The sequence below is a fragment of the Trichechus manatus genome, unplaced genomic scaffold, assembly GCF_000243295.1.
Source record: "Trichechus manatus latirostris isolate Lorelei unplaced genomic scaffold, TriManLat1.0 scaffold00184, whole genome shotgun sequence".
NCBI classification, from domain to species: domain Eukaryota; kingdom Metazoa; phylum Chordata; class Mammalia; order Sirenia; family Trichechidae; genus Trichechus; species Trichechus manatus.
Genome location: NW_004444120.1, coordinates 3423110 through 3440613, shown reverse-complemented (window position 1 = coordinate 3440613; position 17504 = coordinate 3423110). Strand labels below are relative to the sequence as shown.

General features: G+C 41.2%; 1 protein-coding gene across 3 annotated transcripts in view; it reads left to right on the top strand.

Annotated features, from left to right (window-relative positions):
* PLBD1 (phospholipase B domain containing 1) overlaps positions 1 to 17504 on the top strand; it is a 100213-nt gene that overhangs the window by 27397 nt on the left and 55312 nt on the right. For all 3 annotated transcript variants that reach the window (XM_023741594.1, XM_023741595.1, XM_023741593.1), the window contains one exon: positions 7306 to 7525. In XM_023741594.1, the coding sequence (XP_023597362.1) occupies positions 7306 to 7525 (220 nt within the window). The remainder of the gene's footprint in view (positions 1 to 7305; positions 7526 to 17504) is intronic.

Sequence of the window (17504 nt, the reverse complement as noted above, 5' to 3'; positions counted from 1 at the left end):
ATATATATATATATAAAAAACACAACATTTGCCAACTCAACCTTTTTTTCAGGTGTACAATTGGATTTTTTTTTTCCTAAATGCATTTTTATTTAATATGCCTGCTTTAGAATTTACCAACTTTCCTTTCTGAGTAGTCCCTGGGTGGCACAAATGGTTAAGTGCCCAGCTACTAACCAAAAGGTTGGCAGTTCAAATCCACCCAGAGCCACATCAGAAAAAAGGCCTGTGATCTGCTTCTGAAACGTCACAGCCATTGAAAACCCTGTAGAGCAGTTCTACTCTGAAACACATGGGGTCACCGTGAGTCAGAAACGACTTGATGACAACTGGTTTGGTTTTTTATCTTCCTTTGCTCTGAGCCTCACTAAATCTTCCTACAGTTCATCCCTATTACCTTGGTGTTTCAGACCCAAGAGAAGTCAGTGCTCTCTGTAAATAAAAACATGTTCTGATGCTCTCCCTCATCCATTTGTTTATAAAAATGTAATATAAGTTCCAGAACAATGCCTGCGAGAAGCGCCCATTTATCTTTATAATTTAACTTTGTTTCCTGGTCCTTCTGAAAATGTGAATCCAGTAGCAAAGATCAAAATCGCTCTTCAGAAGAAAAGCAAAAGGATTCTTCTGCGTTTAAATTGAGGTAGCATTTTTTTAAAACTTTTTTCATGGTGATTTACTTTTCATAATATATAAACCCTGAATCATGTGAACTTCATCTTGGGCATTTGTTCTGACATACAGAACAGAAATTTTTATTTCCACGCTTCTTTTGGCATGGATTTTACATCTTTTGCTTTTGTTACGTTCTAAATAATAAAGTATTGGTGATTGGGATCAATAAAGAAAAGAGGCAGCAGCCCCAACCGTGGAATGAATCTCCAGGGACTTACTTGTGTTCAACATTTTAGTTTTTCTCATGCATTAATGCTTTGCCTTTTTTTTTTTTTTTTTGATGCAGTAGTTTCCAGTTGCCCCTACAACTTTACTTAGACTTCAATAATTTTTTGAAAACTTAACTTTAAAATGTGGTTAGAAAATTTATTAGTAATAGTATTGTGTCACTTCTTTGTATTACTGCAAAACAGGAATTTACTTAATGGGGTAAAAAATGAAACAGTGAAATTATGAGGACATTTTAGTCTCAAACTTGCAACTCCGTGTCAACAGAAACGACAGGTATCATGTTACAATTTTCTGAGGGAACGTTGTAGGAGCTTCTTGGCTAAGAAATTTCAAAACAGAATGAGCAAATCAGCGAAAGGGACAGGCTGCTCTGAAATGTGTCAGGGAGCCTTGCAAATGCACTAGTAATTGCAGCATAAGGGAGCAACGAGTTATTCAAACCGGCGTTACTCTCTTTGGGGTCATTTCCAACACTAAGAAACCAAGGTTCTAGTTTGTAATTTGAAATCAAGAATTGATATGCTATGAGCTTGATAGAATCTGTCATCTGTCTCCAAGTGTCACCTTCCCAGCCAGTCTGAAAGTTTGGGATTTAGGCGGCCATGTAAATAAAGCCAGGAGCCTTGGTGGCACAGTGGTTAAGCGCTCGGCTGCTAACCGAAAGGTTGACAATTCAAACCCAGCAGCCACGCTGTGGGAGAAACATGTGACAGTCTGCTTCCATAAAGATTATAACCTTGGAAACCCTATGGGGCCCTTCTACTCTGTCCTGTAGGATTGTTAGGAGTCGGAATGGACTCCACGGCAATGGGTTTGGATTTTTGGTAAATAAAGCATTGTGCTATACCTAAGGGAGTTGATCAAATATAAGATGCCACCCCTGATCCTCAAGGAGCTTATAATCAAATTTATTGGACCAAATATATACCGAAAAATAACTAACGAGTGATCTAGATGAGAAGTGAGCTAAGTGTGCCGAATTAGAATGGGGGAAAGTTGACTTTCTGTTGATAGAACTTTTGGCAAGAACTCTTGACTTGAACTGGCAGTGAAGAATGGGCATGTTTAGAGGGAATATAATATAGGGGTCATTCTAGATCCAAGAAAGTCTCATGCTTTTTTCTACATTGGTGTTTTCCTGCTTTGAAGCGTTTTTATAAAAAGATACATCGTTTTCTACTCACCTGATATATTAGGCAGATCATGCATCCCACCTTACAGCCTCTCACCTGCCTTTTATTCTAGCTTTACACAGGTGTAACTTGAGGCACCTCGCCTCAGCCACACTTCAGGAATCTCTTGCTTTCCACCTTGGAGGCTGTCTTAAATCATAGCTGTTTAGCACAGGAGCACATGCAAACCCAGGAGTGAGGGATTTAACACTTCATATGCAGCCTTTGACCTGTGCAAGTCAGAGCAGGTGGATAAACGCTCCCTCTTCCATCCCTGGGATGGGGATTTCAGGGTTCCTTCTACACACATCCTCAGGGGGCCCAAGTGAGGTCAAGTCTGAGTAGAGATGCATTCACAATGCACTCTTGAACCGGCTCCTCCCATTTCCCTCTCTCTGACTTCGCTCCTGTTTCCCGGGAGCACTTTCCAAAATAATCCCCCTTTCAGCAACCTTCTTAGACTCTGATTTCTGGGGGGGAGTCAAGGCTGAAACTCCTCCTTGTAATTTTGTTGCCTGGAGATTGTTTGATTCTTGAGTCACTTATTCTCTTAATGGCTCTGATGAAGAGTCAAAGCAAATCTAAAAACAAGTTATCAATTTACTGAGAGCCCTTTCAAAGAAATTGGAGAGAAGTGGGGAAGTACAATACCAAGGTTCACACAGAGAGACACAGAGATACTACACTCAGTGAACATAAAGCAGAAATATGGTTTACTGATCAGAATAGAGACACTTTAGCTAAACCCAATCTGAATAGACTAAGTTGTAATTATAATTTTTCCTGAATATTTTCCCTCACATACCTGCCAGCTCTCTTGTGTTTCTCTTTTTCTTGAAAAATATGGAAAAGCATAATAGTTTAAACTATTAATGGATTTAAGAAAATCAGAAAAGAGCATGGGTGCCAAAAACCTGAAAGGTTGATACATGGAGACAACATTGAGTAATGAAGGATATCAGTTGTGGGTAGAGCAAGAAACTCAGGATTTGGCTTATTTCTCAAAGCAGTTGCTAAATTGGCCAGCTTCACGAGCAGGAAATTTTTATAATTGACTCGAGGGTTGGGCGAAGGTGTTCTTCATGCACAGGGGTATATACTACTCTAAAAAAGCACAAATTTGCAGAAGTTTATTATTTGTGATCAGGAAATTAGTGCCAGTAACAGTGAAAACACAGCACTTAAGGGTGCTTAGATTGCCTTGGGCAAGCAAATAAACCAAAAAACCCAGCCCGTTGCCGTCGAGTTGATTCCAACTTATAGTGACCCTATAAGATGGAGTAGAACTGCCCTGTAGAGTTTCCATGGAGCGCTTGGTGGATTTGAACTGCCGACCCTTTGGTTAGCAGCCATAGCACTTAACCACTATGGCGCCAGGGTTTCCTACAACAAATAGGGTTTCTGTAATGGAATGCGAATGGAAAGGAAGCCGAAGGTGCTCACGATAAGAAATGCCAAGGTTTTGGAGAGGGGTTAAAGCTGAACTCCTGCTCTGTGGATGGAACTGAAAGAGAAGAGACTACCAAGGCTTGCTCATCTTCCTTTTTTCATTTACAGTTTCTGTTTATGGTCCCTCCCTCTACCCCAGCTCTTTGTGGCTATTTATTTAATCAGCCATGCTTCCTCATTTCCCTGCAAAGCTCACTAGAGGTGCGGGTAGTAGAAAAGATGTGAGAAATGCCAGGGGAAGGGCTAGGCTATGGCATTTGTGGTTCAGCTCTACTTGGAAAACATATTTATTGTATTTGGAGGAGGGGAAGGGAAGTTTCTACGGCTCCAACCCACACTTGTCAAACTGTGGGCAATTGTCTTCATTAGTAATTAGATTGTTATTTGATGCCCTGAGTCTACTGCCAAAGTATTCTGCACCCGCCCATGTTTATTGACATCATTACTTCCACTTAACTGTTTCTCAAGAAAGCCTGCCACTATGATCGTGACTTTGCTCAGAAGTAAACTGAGGAAATCAGAGGCTTACCTACCCAGGATCATTCCTTAAGGGTCAAATTCAGTGTCAGTTTCTAAACCTGACCAGGTCTCACCCTATCACCCAGTCCCCCTGGGCCAGACTGCCGTGTTGCTCTAGCATTAAACTTATTTATTTAATAGACAACCTTTACATCAAAAACATAAATTAAATATTGAGTCAAGTTTGAATGTTGCCAACAGATATAACCAAAAAACCAAACCCATTTCTATCGAGTCGATTCCCACTCATAGGACAGGGTAGAACTGCCCCATAGGATTTCCAAGGCTATAAGCTTTACGGAAGCAGACTGCCACATCTTTCTCCCGTGGAGCAGCTGGTGGGTTCAGACCGCTGACCTTCCAGTTAGCAGCCAAGCACTTGATAAGGCCAACAGATCACCTTATACACGTAGTCCCCGATTTACGACGTATTTAAGTTGCGACGAACTGCACTTATGACCGTCCATTGCTTTTTTTTTTGGGGGGGTGGGTACAGTTTATCATTAGTAATACGTACTACATACAATGTTGCAGTGAATAATTTGCTGATGTTATCATTCTCATGCCAGCCTCCAAAGACAAATAAAGATCGGATTTATAAAGATGCTGATAATAAAAGACAATAATAATGAAAACTAAACCAAAAAATGAGGTATTTGACTTATATCAGAACTGACTTATGACAGACATGTCAGAACAGAACCCCGTTGTAAGTCGGGGACTACCTGTATAAATATTTAATCTGAGCTTTCCAGCCTCCTAACCACTATAAGCTCAATATGTCCAAAACTAAATTTATATTCCCTCCCAGATCTATTCCCCATCTGCTTCCTGTCTTAATGAATGATGTAACATGCATCTACTGAGTCTCAATCTAGAACCTGAGAGTCACTTCAGCCTCCTCTCCTCTCTTTGATGACCTGCTTATAAAGTTGTCTTTAACCTGAGCATTTGTGAAATGGTTTCTCAGAGAAAAAAAAATACACTGTTTTCCTTTCTCTCTCTTCTTTCCTAAACCTCTTTTCCTTCACTGTAGTAAGTGCTAAGGAAACAGTCCCTAGCCTCAAGTACGTCACAGCCAGGGCAAAGGGCAGGCATGTAAGTTACATTGCAAGGTGATAAAGCCTAGAGTAGAGGTATATACAAGGTACACTGAGCTTTTAGAGAAGATCAACCCCTACGAAAGGCTGCTGTTTCCTGAGTCTTAAATAGCAATTTTGAGGTTGCTGGGTGGTTAACAAGAGAGAAAATCTCAGTCAAAGGAAACAGCATATACAAAGTCAGAAGTGTTGATCTGGCAAGTTGGAGAGTTGTATATAGTGGTTTGTGGATCACAAAGTACTTGGGATGGTGGTGATGAAGCTAGATGGTCAGGTAGAAAGCAAGTATGAAGGCCAAGAGGGTAAGCTGAGGAGTTTTATTTATTATAAGAAATTAAAACCAATGAAGATTTTTAATAGGCAAGTTAGCAAATAAATTTTGCCTTTTGGGAAGGTCACTGTGGCAGAGTATAAAGAATGGACTAAAGGTCAGAGGCGCCTTTAGAAGACCTGTTCTATAGTTTCGGCAAGCTATGATACCTAAGCCAGCATAGAAATATAGAGATGATGAGGTAGAGACTGGTGGGATATTAGGAGGTCTTGGCTGATTAAATATGAGTTATAAGGGAGAGAGAGGGAGTCAGGATGGACTCAGGTTTCAGACTGAGAGATCATGGAGCTAGAAAGCAGAAGATGGAAGATGAGTTGGGAGGGAATATGAGTTTTGTTTTGGATATTTTCAAATTTTAATGCATATGGAATCATCCAGATGATATTATCAAGTGTGTATTTGACTATGCAAGATAAAGATGAGGAAAATGGGGGGAGAATGAGGAAAAAAGGCAGGCAGATGAGGAGATTCAGGAGAGTGGTGTCCCAGACACCATGAAGGAAAGGGTTTCAAGAATGAAGGAGTGGATACCAGGGTCAAGTGCTTTTGGAAGGTCATGTGACCTCAAGACGCAAGGATTTCATTAGCGACCTAAGCAAGAGAAGTGGTGGTGGTATGGTGGGGATGGACCCCAGGCTGCAGCAGGCTGAGTGAGGAAGACGAGGAAGTGAAGTATGATAGTGTACTGCTGTCTCCAGAAGGGGAGACCTGGAACTGTGCCAGTCGCGCTCACTGCTCTATCACTGGCATCCGGCATAGTCCCTGATACAGCATACATGTTTCCATGGAGTCAACTCTGACTCATGGTGACCCCATGTGTATCCGAGTAGCACTGTGCTCCACAGGGTTTTCAGTGGCTCATTTTTCAGAAGTAAATTGCCAGGCTTTTCTCCCAAGGCACCCCTGAATGAATTCGAACCCCCAGCCTTTTGGTCAGCAGCCAAGCATGTTAACCATTTGCACCACCCATGGATTCCTGATACAGCACAGACACTCCATACGATTTGTTATAAATTCATGAAGGGAGTGAGAGATTCAGGCAATAGCTAAATCTGGTCACAGAATCCAGAGACGGCTTTTGTAGTTGGTTTGTTTTTAGTGGTGAGACAATGGAGAATATCAATGTGCCAAAGGGGAAGGAGCCATTGCAGAGAGAGAGGGAGAGAAAACTTTAAGATACAGGAACAAGAATTTATACAATGGAAGAAAGTTCCCAAAGGAAGCAACAGGGGTAGGACCCAGAGCACATAGAGGGATTGAGGTAGACAAGAAGGAGAGATGAGAATCAGTCAGGGATTCATATGGATGAATTCATAAAATGATCTAGAAGTTGAGGGGTTCACAATGACAGTGTCTATGTTTTCTGTAAAATAGGAATCTAATGTCCCATGTGGAGAATTAAGCAGAAGACATAAGATAAGGAGCCTATGAGAATGGTGTTGCTTTGACCCACCTCTAACGGGAATGGAGAAAGTTCTTGATCAGGCATGCAAACCCTATGTTTGACTAAGAGGCGAGGAGACCTTCAGCTCTGGCCCTCCCAGAATCCCACCCTCGAAAGATGAAGCACTTCAGTTCACCTTATGATGCTATACCTATGCTCCTACCTTCGGCCTGGTCCTGTGAGCTGTGGGCTCATCCACCTTGATCTGGTTTTTCTCTACTTATAACAAGCACACTTGTAATGCACTATAGAGCCAGATTCCCGAGTCTAATAGAATGAAAATCTTTAAAGGGAAACATGTTGGAATTATTGGTTACATGGGGAAAATGTGTCAGAACTCAGTTAAATAGTGTTCTATCATTCCTGTCTCTTCTTTTCTTGCAGAAGTCCACTATGCAACTGTGTACTGGAAGAGTTCTGAAAAGGCAATGCGAGTCAAAGACATACTGGACAAGAATGGGGATGCCTATGGCTTTTACAATGACTCTATGCAAACTACAGGCTGGGGCATTCTGGAGATCAAAGCAGGGTATGGTTCTCAGGCCCTGAGCAATAAAATCGTCATGTTCGCAGCCGGCTATTTGGAGGGTTACCTTACTGCCCCGTAAGTACTCTAGTCAAGATCGAACAACTGCCACGAAAGCTCTTTCGCTCTCTTTGCTCCAAAAGTGGTTCTTGTCTTCCTGATATTGTACATTAGAACTTGACGAGTAGCTGAGGTCCTTCTTATGTGATAGAAACATTATCAGAATTGCATTTGTACTTATAATCCATACCTGCCTAGAAAGAACAAAAGCTCTCAGCTGTAGTACACTTCAGTTCTCATGGCACTTAGCTTTTTAAATCTTTGCTTCTCATGAGACTATTTTAAAGGTCAGCCAAGCCATTTCATCCTACTAGTCATTTATGGTCTGGTTGAAAGCAAATGAGAGGTGGAGTGACTCCTTGAGAACCAAAAAAAAAAAAAAAAACAAACCTCAGTAAAGATTAATTAAAAATAAAATATAAGAACATTTATTTTCAACAGTTTTGAAACAATACTACCAAATGGGCAAAGAGATTTTAAACTGAAATTTTGATGAGGCTGATATTAAGATTCCTTCCAGCCCTATTTGTTCCTTGATTCTGGTGTTCTTCCCTTGGCTGACAAAAATAACAAGTAGTTGTTAGCAATAATAATGCAATCAGGATACATCCTTTTCTGGGAACAGCTCTTTAAGGAAAATAAAGTTGCAACTCTTTGAATCAAGCCTCATCTCACCTTGAAATAAAAAGTGTCTTGATGACTTGCCTTTCTTTTATTCTCTGTGACCTGGGTTGTTGAGTGCAGTAGAACCAAATCTTATTTTGGGCTATGACTGTCTTAGTCAAATTAAGTGCAGTGCCAATCTTAATCTATTTCTGAGGACTAGAGATTCTATCAGATGTTGAATGACCAGTTATTGGGTACTGGCTGCTCTTTTTTTTTTTTAAACTACAAACATATTTGTTACCTTTATACTCAATTTTTGTTGCCCTGCCATACGAGTCCCCTTAAAAGCATGCTATTTGGAGATATATAAATCTGTATAAACTGTTTTAAACACGCCTAAAACTGTATTATACAGGTGAAGTCTGAACATATCCTCCTCTGTATCTACTGAGTTTTGATTGCATTATTTAAATTGAATTACAAGTTTGGAGAAAAAATTCTGCCCTAAACTGTGTGAATATACATAGATTAGATGGATTTATGGGTGATGCGTGTAGTGGGCTATTAAGGGAAACTATGCAATTTGAGGAGCCCTGGTGGCGCAGTGGTTAAGAGCTCAGCTGCTAACCAAAAGGTCAGCAGTTCTGAGGATAACCATGTCTTCCTTGAATATTTCTGCTGGTGTCACTGTTAAAGAGAGCTCAGGAAGTTTGACTGAGAGGGTGTCTTACAAAATTGGCGGTTCTGATATTCTTGTTTCAGAAAAAAGAAGTTTTAGCATCTCATAGCGGCACTTTAGGGGCGGCTCTAGCATTGTATACCTTTGTGCCTAACACAAGGCATTGACATGTCCTTGAGTACCTCTATCCATGTACCAAAGAGATACATAGAATAAGAAGCTGTTCTGTTTATAACTTTATTTATATTCCGTGTTAGAGTAAAAAATGATTGGCTTAAATGTATGTTTTTGAAAAGCTGCTATTCAATAACTATTTTCTTATTTCTTATTGTCTCTTTTGCCATGTACTTTCCAAAAAAAAAAAAAAATTCCAGCAACTGAATCTGTATTCCCTTTAGACAGTAGGAGCAGCCCACTGGCAAATGGTCAGGAGTGAGGGAGAGATGGGCCTAGTAATCTCAATCTGATACTTGATCCTTAAGGAAGAATTCCTGGTAACATCTCTCCTGCAGAGAACAACCTCAAAGGAGTGTTTTAAGACAGGAGTCCAAGAGAGGAAGGCACTTGAGTGGGCCAGAGTAGTTAGAGGCAGCTTTGTGGCAAATGTGGGTTTTGGGTCTAGTGCTTGATAGATGAGAACCATCTGGCTTGGCTGGGAGGAGGGATGGAGTCATTCTGGGCAGAAGGTAGCAGAATGGAGTACTTTAAAAAGGCACTGAGTCTGAAATGAGTACGTTACATTTATAGTGAAAAACGGTAGAGGTTCCAATTGAGCAAGCAGAGGGCAACAGAATTTTAAAAGCAAATGGAGACCAAGTTGTGGAAGACTTTGGGTGGGGGGTCCAGGAGTGGATTAACCAGTAAGCAAGGTACACAGGGCTTACTAGTGTTTACTTACTCATCTATGGTGCACATGGGTTTCCAAGATGTGGTGGGAAACAAGTGAAATCGTGCACTACGTGTTAGTTAAGTAAGCACAGGTAAGCCCGTGCATACCTGTTTATTGGGTAATCCGCGCAATTCAGAGTTTATCATTCCGTACTTCAAGTATAGTGCGCTCAGATATTTCTTGAGTTTGAAAGAGGATCTTTCTGCTCATCTCTGTCTAGTATTTGTGGCTGTGGTAGCTCTTCCCACCTCCTCAAGGCTGGGTCTCCCCTATGTATGGGTACCGAGAGTCTGAGAGGGCGTCCGCTCTGCGGAACTTCTGGTATTTCTCATTGAACAGTCGAAAATGTTTGGTGAGCAGGAAAATGCATGATAATAGAACTGAAGTGGGGAGTGGAAGATGAGAGGTTAATATTTACTCTGACACACAAGGGGTCACCGTGAGTCAGCAGACTCCACAGCGGCTGGTTTTGAGGAAAAGAAGAAGAAGAAGGACTCTGATTAGAAGGGTCTTTCCCATTCGTTACTTTTCACACTCTCGTTCTAATTGCATTACCAAAAAGTCAAATATAGTAGGGGAATTTCCAAATTAGCTCGCGTTTAAAGGGCCTGTTCTGTGCCTAGCTCTAAGCTAGGACTAGTAGGGTGTGACCCAGCTTGCTTAGAACCCTGATAAGTTATTTACTGGCAAAAATGCAACACCATCCAAGGCAGTGGGTTAGGGGAGAGATTCCATTGATTCTGTTCCTCCTCTCCTGATAGGGTCCAGGAGATTAAGGCTCCCACAAATTCTGGTGTAAAAGAGAGTTTTGAAGGAGGGAGGTATGCTGAATGGAGTAGGGAAGTTGGCCTCACAAGTGGAAAGAGAGCAGGGAGATAGAACAGAGGAAGTGCTGGAAGGATTCACAGGGCTGTGACTCCCAGACCTAAGGCCGCACCAAGGACTGCTGCAATCAGCATCCCAGCTGCACAGCCCACCATCTTGACTGAGTGAGAGGCAGGATGGCTCCCTCCCAGCAGAGGTATCCAGCATTCTCTGAAGCAAAGCATAAGAGCTTACAATGTCAGCCATCTGGAAGCTGTGACTATAGCCACAAACCAATAGTGAGGAAGGAATACAAGTCACAGGCTAGGTTTCTCTTTTCAGCTACGCATGGACAATTGTCTGAGCAGCAATGGCATTTTCAGACACAAACATTTTATCAACTGAAAACATACTCCTGGAGACTGTTATTTGAGGATGCTTTGCAAGGTATGATACCATAGAGCAACATGCAGTGTTGGACTAAGGGCATCTGAACCTGGGCTGGCAAGAATTCATACCAGAGGCCAAAAGAAAAAGCCTTTTATTGTTTTCCTCTCAGCTTGCAAGGTTGCCCGGGCAGCTGCCAAGAACAGTGGGAAGTTTAGAGCCACCACTTTTTACCACAACACCACAGCTAAAATGGAGTTGTGTCCTTTATATTCTCTTGAACCATGAGAGGGAGGAGTAGTGTGAAGGGGTGGATACTGTCTGATGAACAAGAGAGATACTCAGATGATCTGATCAGATATAAAGTCAATCCTCAGTATTCATGGATTTTGTTTTTTGTTAATTCACCTACTCACTGAAATTTATTTGTAGCCCCACATAACTTTCTTAACCCTCTGGCCAATTTTACAACCCAGGAATGTTTCCTCAAGGACCTGGAAACCTCTTTGAAATGCAATCAATCAAGGAAGAGAGCGCTCCATCTCTCAGTTTCCTAGGAGAACAGGAGCACAACTTCCCGCTGGGAAACATTTTGTTCCGTTATACATGGGGTCACCATAAGTCAGAGCCAACTTGACAGCAACTAACAATAACATGTATGACAATGGTGCTGTCAAGTCTTCTTGCTTGAGATCTAGTTATTATTTCTCTTGAGAACATGTATTAAATGGATTGCATTTGCTTGGCTACATGACAAGATGAAATTCCTTTCTGTCTTTGCAATCTAGTGAAGTGCCCGTGATGCATATCACATTCTCTTTTAATGCGTATTCAATATTCTCTCCTACTTTTGTGGAGAGTTTGTCTAGGTTGGCAGGAGATTTTGTTTCTAATTATTCTTCCCCCGTTATGTGCAGAGTGGTGAAAAATTTGAGTCACCTGAGGTGCACATTTCCAGCTCAATTTGAACAGGATCATGCTCTGCCTTCTTGTTTCAACTCTCAAACTGTAAACAAGTGTCCTTTTCATGGAATAGTTAGTGCCCGTTTTTCACATTTTCGTGCTTTTTGTTGAGGATTTTGCTGTTTCAACAGCCCCCAAGTTTTGTGCTGAAGTGCTGTCTAGTGTTCTTAAGCACAAGAAGGCTGTGATGGGCCTTACGGAGAAAATATATGTTAGATAAGCTTGTTGTGATCGAACAATGTTCTTTTGTGATCCATAGGGTTTTCACTGGCTGATTTTTGGAAGTAAATCATCAGGCCTTCCTTCCTAGTTTGTTTTAGTCTGGAAGCCCTGCTGAAACCTGTTCAACACGCAAGCCTCTATTGATAGATGGTGGTGGCAGTGCACGAGGCGTGTTTGTTGGGAGGAGAACCCAGGTTTCCCACATGGAAGGCGAGAATACTATCGCTAGACCACCACTGCCTCCATTAGAATTTTTAGAACCATGATTCTTGAGAGCCGAGTGCTACCTCGCCCTTCTCCACCTATTGAAATATTGCTCATCCTCCAAGACCCATTTCAAATCTTGCCTTGTTGATGAAGTTTTTTCTGATTCCCTTCCCACTGGATTAGGGCTCTATCTTGAATCGTTGTTGGGGTATACAGTCCCCTCTCCCCTTCACCACCTGTTAGTGCCTTAAAGGCAGGGTCCCTATCTTATTCATCTTTATGTACTCCAGACACCTGGCATAGTTCTTCACCCTTGCTTGCCTGTTGCTGTCGAGTTGGTTCCAACTCATAGCAACCCTGTAGGACAGAGTAGAACTGCCCTATAGAGTTTCTAAGGAGCAGCTGGTGAATTTGAACTGCTGACCTTTTGGTTAACAGCTGAGTTCTTAACCCCTGTATCACCAGGGCTCCTCCAATTACTTAATTACATGCTTATTAGGTTTAATTGAATCCTTTTGTTGTCCTGATTCTATTAGAGATGAGTCAGAAGTATGAGGTACATATTTCCATGTAATGTATTAATAGTGTTCTAGTATCAGCCTTGGCCAAATTATAGCTTCTTCCTTTGTTTTGAGTCGGTTCCCTAAGAGTTGCAAATTCAAAGTGTCTGACGTCTTACTAATGATGTGAAAGCTGATAAGCAGTCATGGATTTTTAATAAAATGAGGCAGGAAAACTTTCTGGGAAGAATGGTGATGAGGGTGTGAGGACCTGATCTGCTCTCGTTTGTAATAAAGTGGCCAGTCTCTTGTGCGCAGAGGCAGCTGCTGGAACTGCCTCCTCTGGAATTACCCGGGATGAGTGAGTCAATTCAACACAACAAACATTTGTTATGCTACCTTGTGCCAGGCTGAGGGGGGCAGGGGTGGGAAAGCAGGGGTAGGGGAGAGGCTTAGTTCCTAAGTACATTCTTCAAAGAGTACTTTCCAACAACTTTTAATGTGTTGGGACAACAGTTGCTAAGACTATAATGAAAATAAGTTATAGTACGACCACAGAACAAGGAGAGAAAGTAGTCTAAGGCGATGCCTCTTTTGTGTGTTTGGGCTACCGCCAAGAAATACTTTAAGAGTCTCTTCCACAGCCCCAGTTTGCTCCTTTTGATGTTACAACCTGAATATGCCTCCAGGTTTAGGCTGTGGTGAAAGCAGAGATAAGTAGGACGCAGCCCTAGCATCAAAAAAAAAAAAAAAAAGACGAATCAATTGGTAATTATTTGAGACTTGACATGAATTACAAAATGCTGCTGTTACTGCTGCTGACGATGACAGTAACTAACATTTCTGTAGCACTTGCAGTGCGCCAGACACCGTCCAGAGCCTTTTACATGCATTAAATCATTTAATTCACAACAACACTATGAGGTATGTACCACTATTATCCCCATACCATTGATGGGATGACTCAGGCACGGACAGGTTAGCTAACTAGATGTAAATCACAAAGATAGTAGGAGTCAGGGTTGGAAACCAGGCTGTCTGGCTCTAGACTTTGCATACGTGTGTGCATGCATGCACACACACATTCTAACACACACAAAAAGGATTGATCCTAGGAGAGGTACTAAAGAAGTTCAATATGGCCTCTGACCCAGAAAGTCAAAACAATTAGAAAAGAGTTAGAGAAAGCCCATGACAAGTGCTAAATGATATGGTATTGACATAGTACAAAAAGATATGTGTCTTTTTTATTCTGAGCTATGAGTGAGTGTGAGATGGAAAGGTGAGGCAAGTCGCAGCTGACTTAGAAGGAAACTTACTGACTTAATGTACTACAAGCCCTGCAACTAATCTAACACATCCATAAAATGGACACTAATGTTATCTTTATTTTACAGATGAGAACTCAGAAGGGTGGTGAAGTTAGGAACTTTGCTTAAGTCATATATCCTAGAAGCAGTGGAAACAAGCTTTGAACTCAGAATTGAAAGCCTGTGCTCTTAACTGCTAGACTGCATTGCTCCACCACACAAAAGTGTAGACTCCCAGGCCCAGGGACTGGAGAAGGAGGGTCTCAGCCTGAGGAGACCCCACATGAGTTACATTCCACTCACCTGGAGTGTGAGACCAGGGTGGAGTGTCCCTTCCTTGGCACCCACATACCTGTCTAGCTTTATTGCTGTCCTCTTCCACAGTTATAGAGGTGATGGGCAGGGACAAGTGACGAAACTGGTGGAAAAAATGTGACAGCATAAAAGATATATAAACACAAGTTAAATTCAGAAGATTCTATTTTTAAAAAATACATGCAAAATAATTTGAAGGAAAAACTCATGACAGGAATTTTATTGAATCAAGGGCAATAAAATATTTCAAAGGGTTTTGGTATGATTTACCCAAATGACAATAAAATTCTATTCTTATTTTACCAGGCTCATTTCTGGAAACGGCTAGATATCCAAAGTTCCAAAGTACAGAGAGCCAAATCCTTGTTTTTGGAATCTGAGTCAACTTCTGCCACCAATACTGACTTCTCTGGTCATTAAAAAGCATCAGATAAAACCAAAACTAGGACTTTAGATAAACTTTCAGTCCAAAGCACAGTGGGTAAGCATTTGGCTGCTAACCAAAAGGTCGTCCGTTCGAATCCACCAGCAGCTCCTTGGAAACTCTATGGGGCAGTTCTACTCTGTCCTATGGGGTTGCTATGAGTCGGAATCGACTTGATAGCAACAGGTTTCAGTCCACAGGGTGCAGGGAGTGCACAATTTGATAGATCCACTCTGCTCCAAACTTAGAACAATGATAAAATATGTAGCAAAAGAGCATCATAGTAACATGGCTGGGTTCAAAAACAAAGTTAAACATCTGCTTGAACCAGAAATGGAACAGGAAACAAAGCGATGAACAGAGCCAAAAGATGGGTCTGCTGGGCCTTAGGCCTGAAGCAGGCAAAGGCAGCCATGAGTTCAGGTCCTGATAGCAGTGCCTCAGTGCTCTAACTGAGCAGAGTCAAGGCTGGGAGGCAGAAGTAACCTCGCTGCTTTTAACTGTAAAATAAGGGGCCAAACAACAATGTATGTTGATGTGCTTCCTGATTTGCAAGAAACCTTGAGCTTGGGTAGGGGACAACCAAGAACCAAATCATCTACATGCTGGCTCAGTTACAGATATATTTGCAATTTTCCATAGGATAGAAATTTCAAAAAGCCACTGTAAGACCTGATTCTTGTAAGACTCTCTGGTTCTGAAGCAGTCATATGGAGGCACTTAGACATGGAAGAAGGAGAGATGAGAGAGAGAGACCATAAAGCAATAAATACATACATAAGTAAAAATGCCTGCACACTAAAGTTCCAAAACCCACAAAGAAATTGAATACTAAGGTAGACAGTCAGCAAAATCAATAGTCATACTGTCTTGGATTGAATTGTGTCCTCCCAAAATATGTGTCAGCTTGACTGGTCCATGATTCCCAGTATTGTGTGATTATCCACCATTTTGTCATCTGATGTGATTTTCCTGTGTGTTGTAAATCCTGCCTCTATGATGTTAATGATGCGGGATTAGTGGCAGTTATGCTAATGAGGCAAGACTCAATCTACAAGATTAGGTTGTGTTTTAAGTCAATCTCTTTTCAGATATATAACCAGAGAAGTGAGCAGACAGACGGGGGACCTCATAACTACCAAGCAAGAAGAACCAGCAGCATGCACGTCTTTTGGACCTGGGATCCCTGTGCTGAGAAGCCCCTAGAACAAGGGAAGACTGATGTCAAAGACCTTCCCCCAGAGCCAACAGAGAGAGAAAACCTTCTGCTGGAGCTAGCACTGTGAATTTGGACTTCTAGCCTACTGGACTGTGAGAGAATAAACTTCTGTTTGTTGAAGCCATCCATCTATGGTATTTCTGTTATAGCAGCACTAGATAACTCAGACACATATCATGAATACAATTGAGATGAAAGTAATGTTATTCAATGGTTTAACAAAGACTTTAAATATACTTAGAGTGCTCAAAGTTATAAATGAAGGAAAACTTAAAGGAAAAAATTCAAAACTAAAAGGAAGAAATAAGAGACTGATGATATTTAAGAACTCATTAGAAACATTTTAATTATTTTAAAGTCACTTTTAAAGTGAAGTATCCAAAATGGCCAATATTCTACCCTTTCGTGATAAAAACTCTCAACAAAATAAGAATAGAAGGGAAATTCCTCAACATAATTAAGGGCATTTATACAAAGCCAACAGCCAACATCATCCTAGATGGAGAGAGTTTGAAATCGTTCCCTTTGAGAACAGGAACCAGACATGGATGCCCTTTATCACCCCTCTTATTCAACATTGTGCTGGAGCTCCTAGCCAGAGCAATTAGGCTAGAAAAAGAAATAAAGGGCATCCAAACTGGTAAGGAAGAAGTAAAAGTATCTCTATTTGCAGATGATATATCTTATACACAGAAAACCCCAAAGAATCCTCAAGAAAACTACTGGAACTAATAGAAGATTTCAGCAAAGTATCAGGATACAAGATAAACACACAAAAATCAGTTGGATTCCTCTACACCAACGGAGAGAACTTCCAAGAGGAAATCACCAAATCAATACCATTTACAACAGTCCCTGAGAAGACAAAATACTTAGAAATAAATCTAACCAGAGACGTAAAAGACGTATACAATGAGAACTACAAGACGCACTACAAGAAACCAAAAGAGACCAGCATGAGTGGAAAAACACACCTTGCTCACGGATAGGAAGATTCAACATTGTGAAAATGTCAGTTCTACCCAAAGCGATCTACAGATACAATGCAATCCTGATTCAAATTCCAACAGCATTTTTTAATGAGATGGAGAAACGAATCAACTTCATATGGAAAGGGAAGAGGCCCCAGATAAGTAAAGCATTACTCAAGAGGAAGAACAAAGTGAGAGGCCTCCCACTACCTGATTTTAGAACCTATTATACTGCCACAGTAGTCAAAACAGCCTGGTATTGGTACAACAAAAGATACATAGACCAATGGAACAGAATTGAGAATCCAGACGTAAATTCATCCACCTATGAGCAACTGATATTTGACAAAGGCCAATGTCCATTAATTGTGGAAAAGACAGTCTTTAACAAATGCTGTTCACATAAGTGGATATCCATCTGCAAAAAACTGAAACAAGACCCATACCTCACACCATGCACAAAAACTAACTCAAAATGGATCAAAGACTTAAATATAAAAT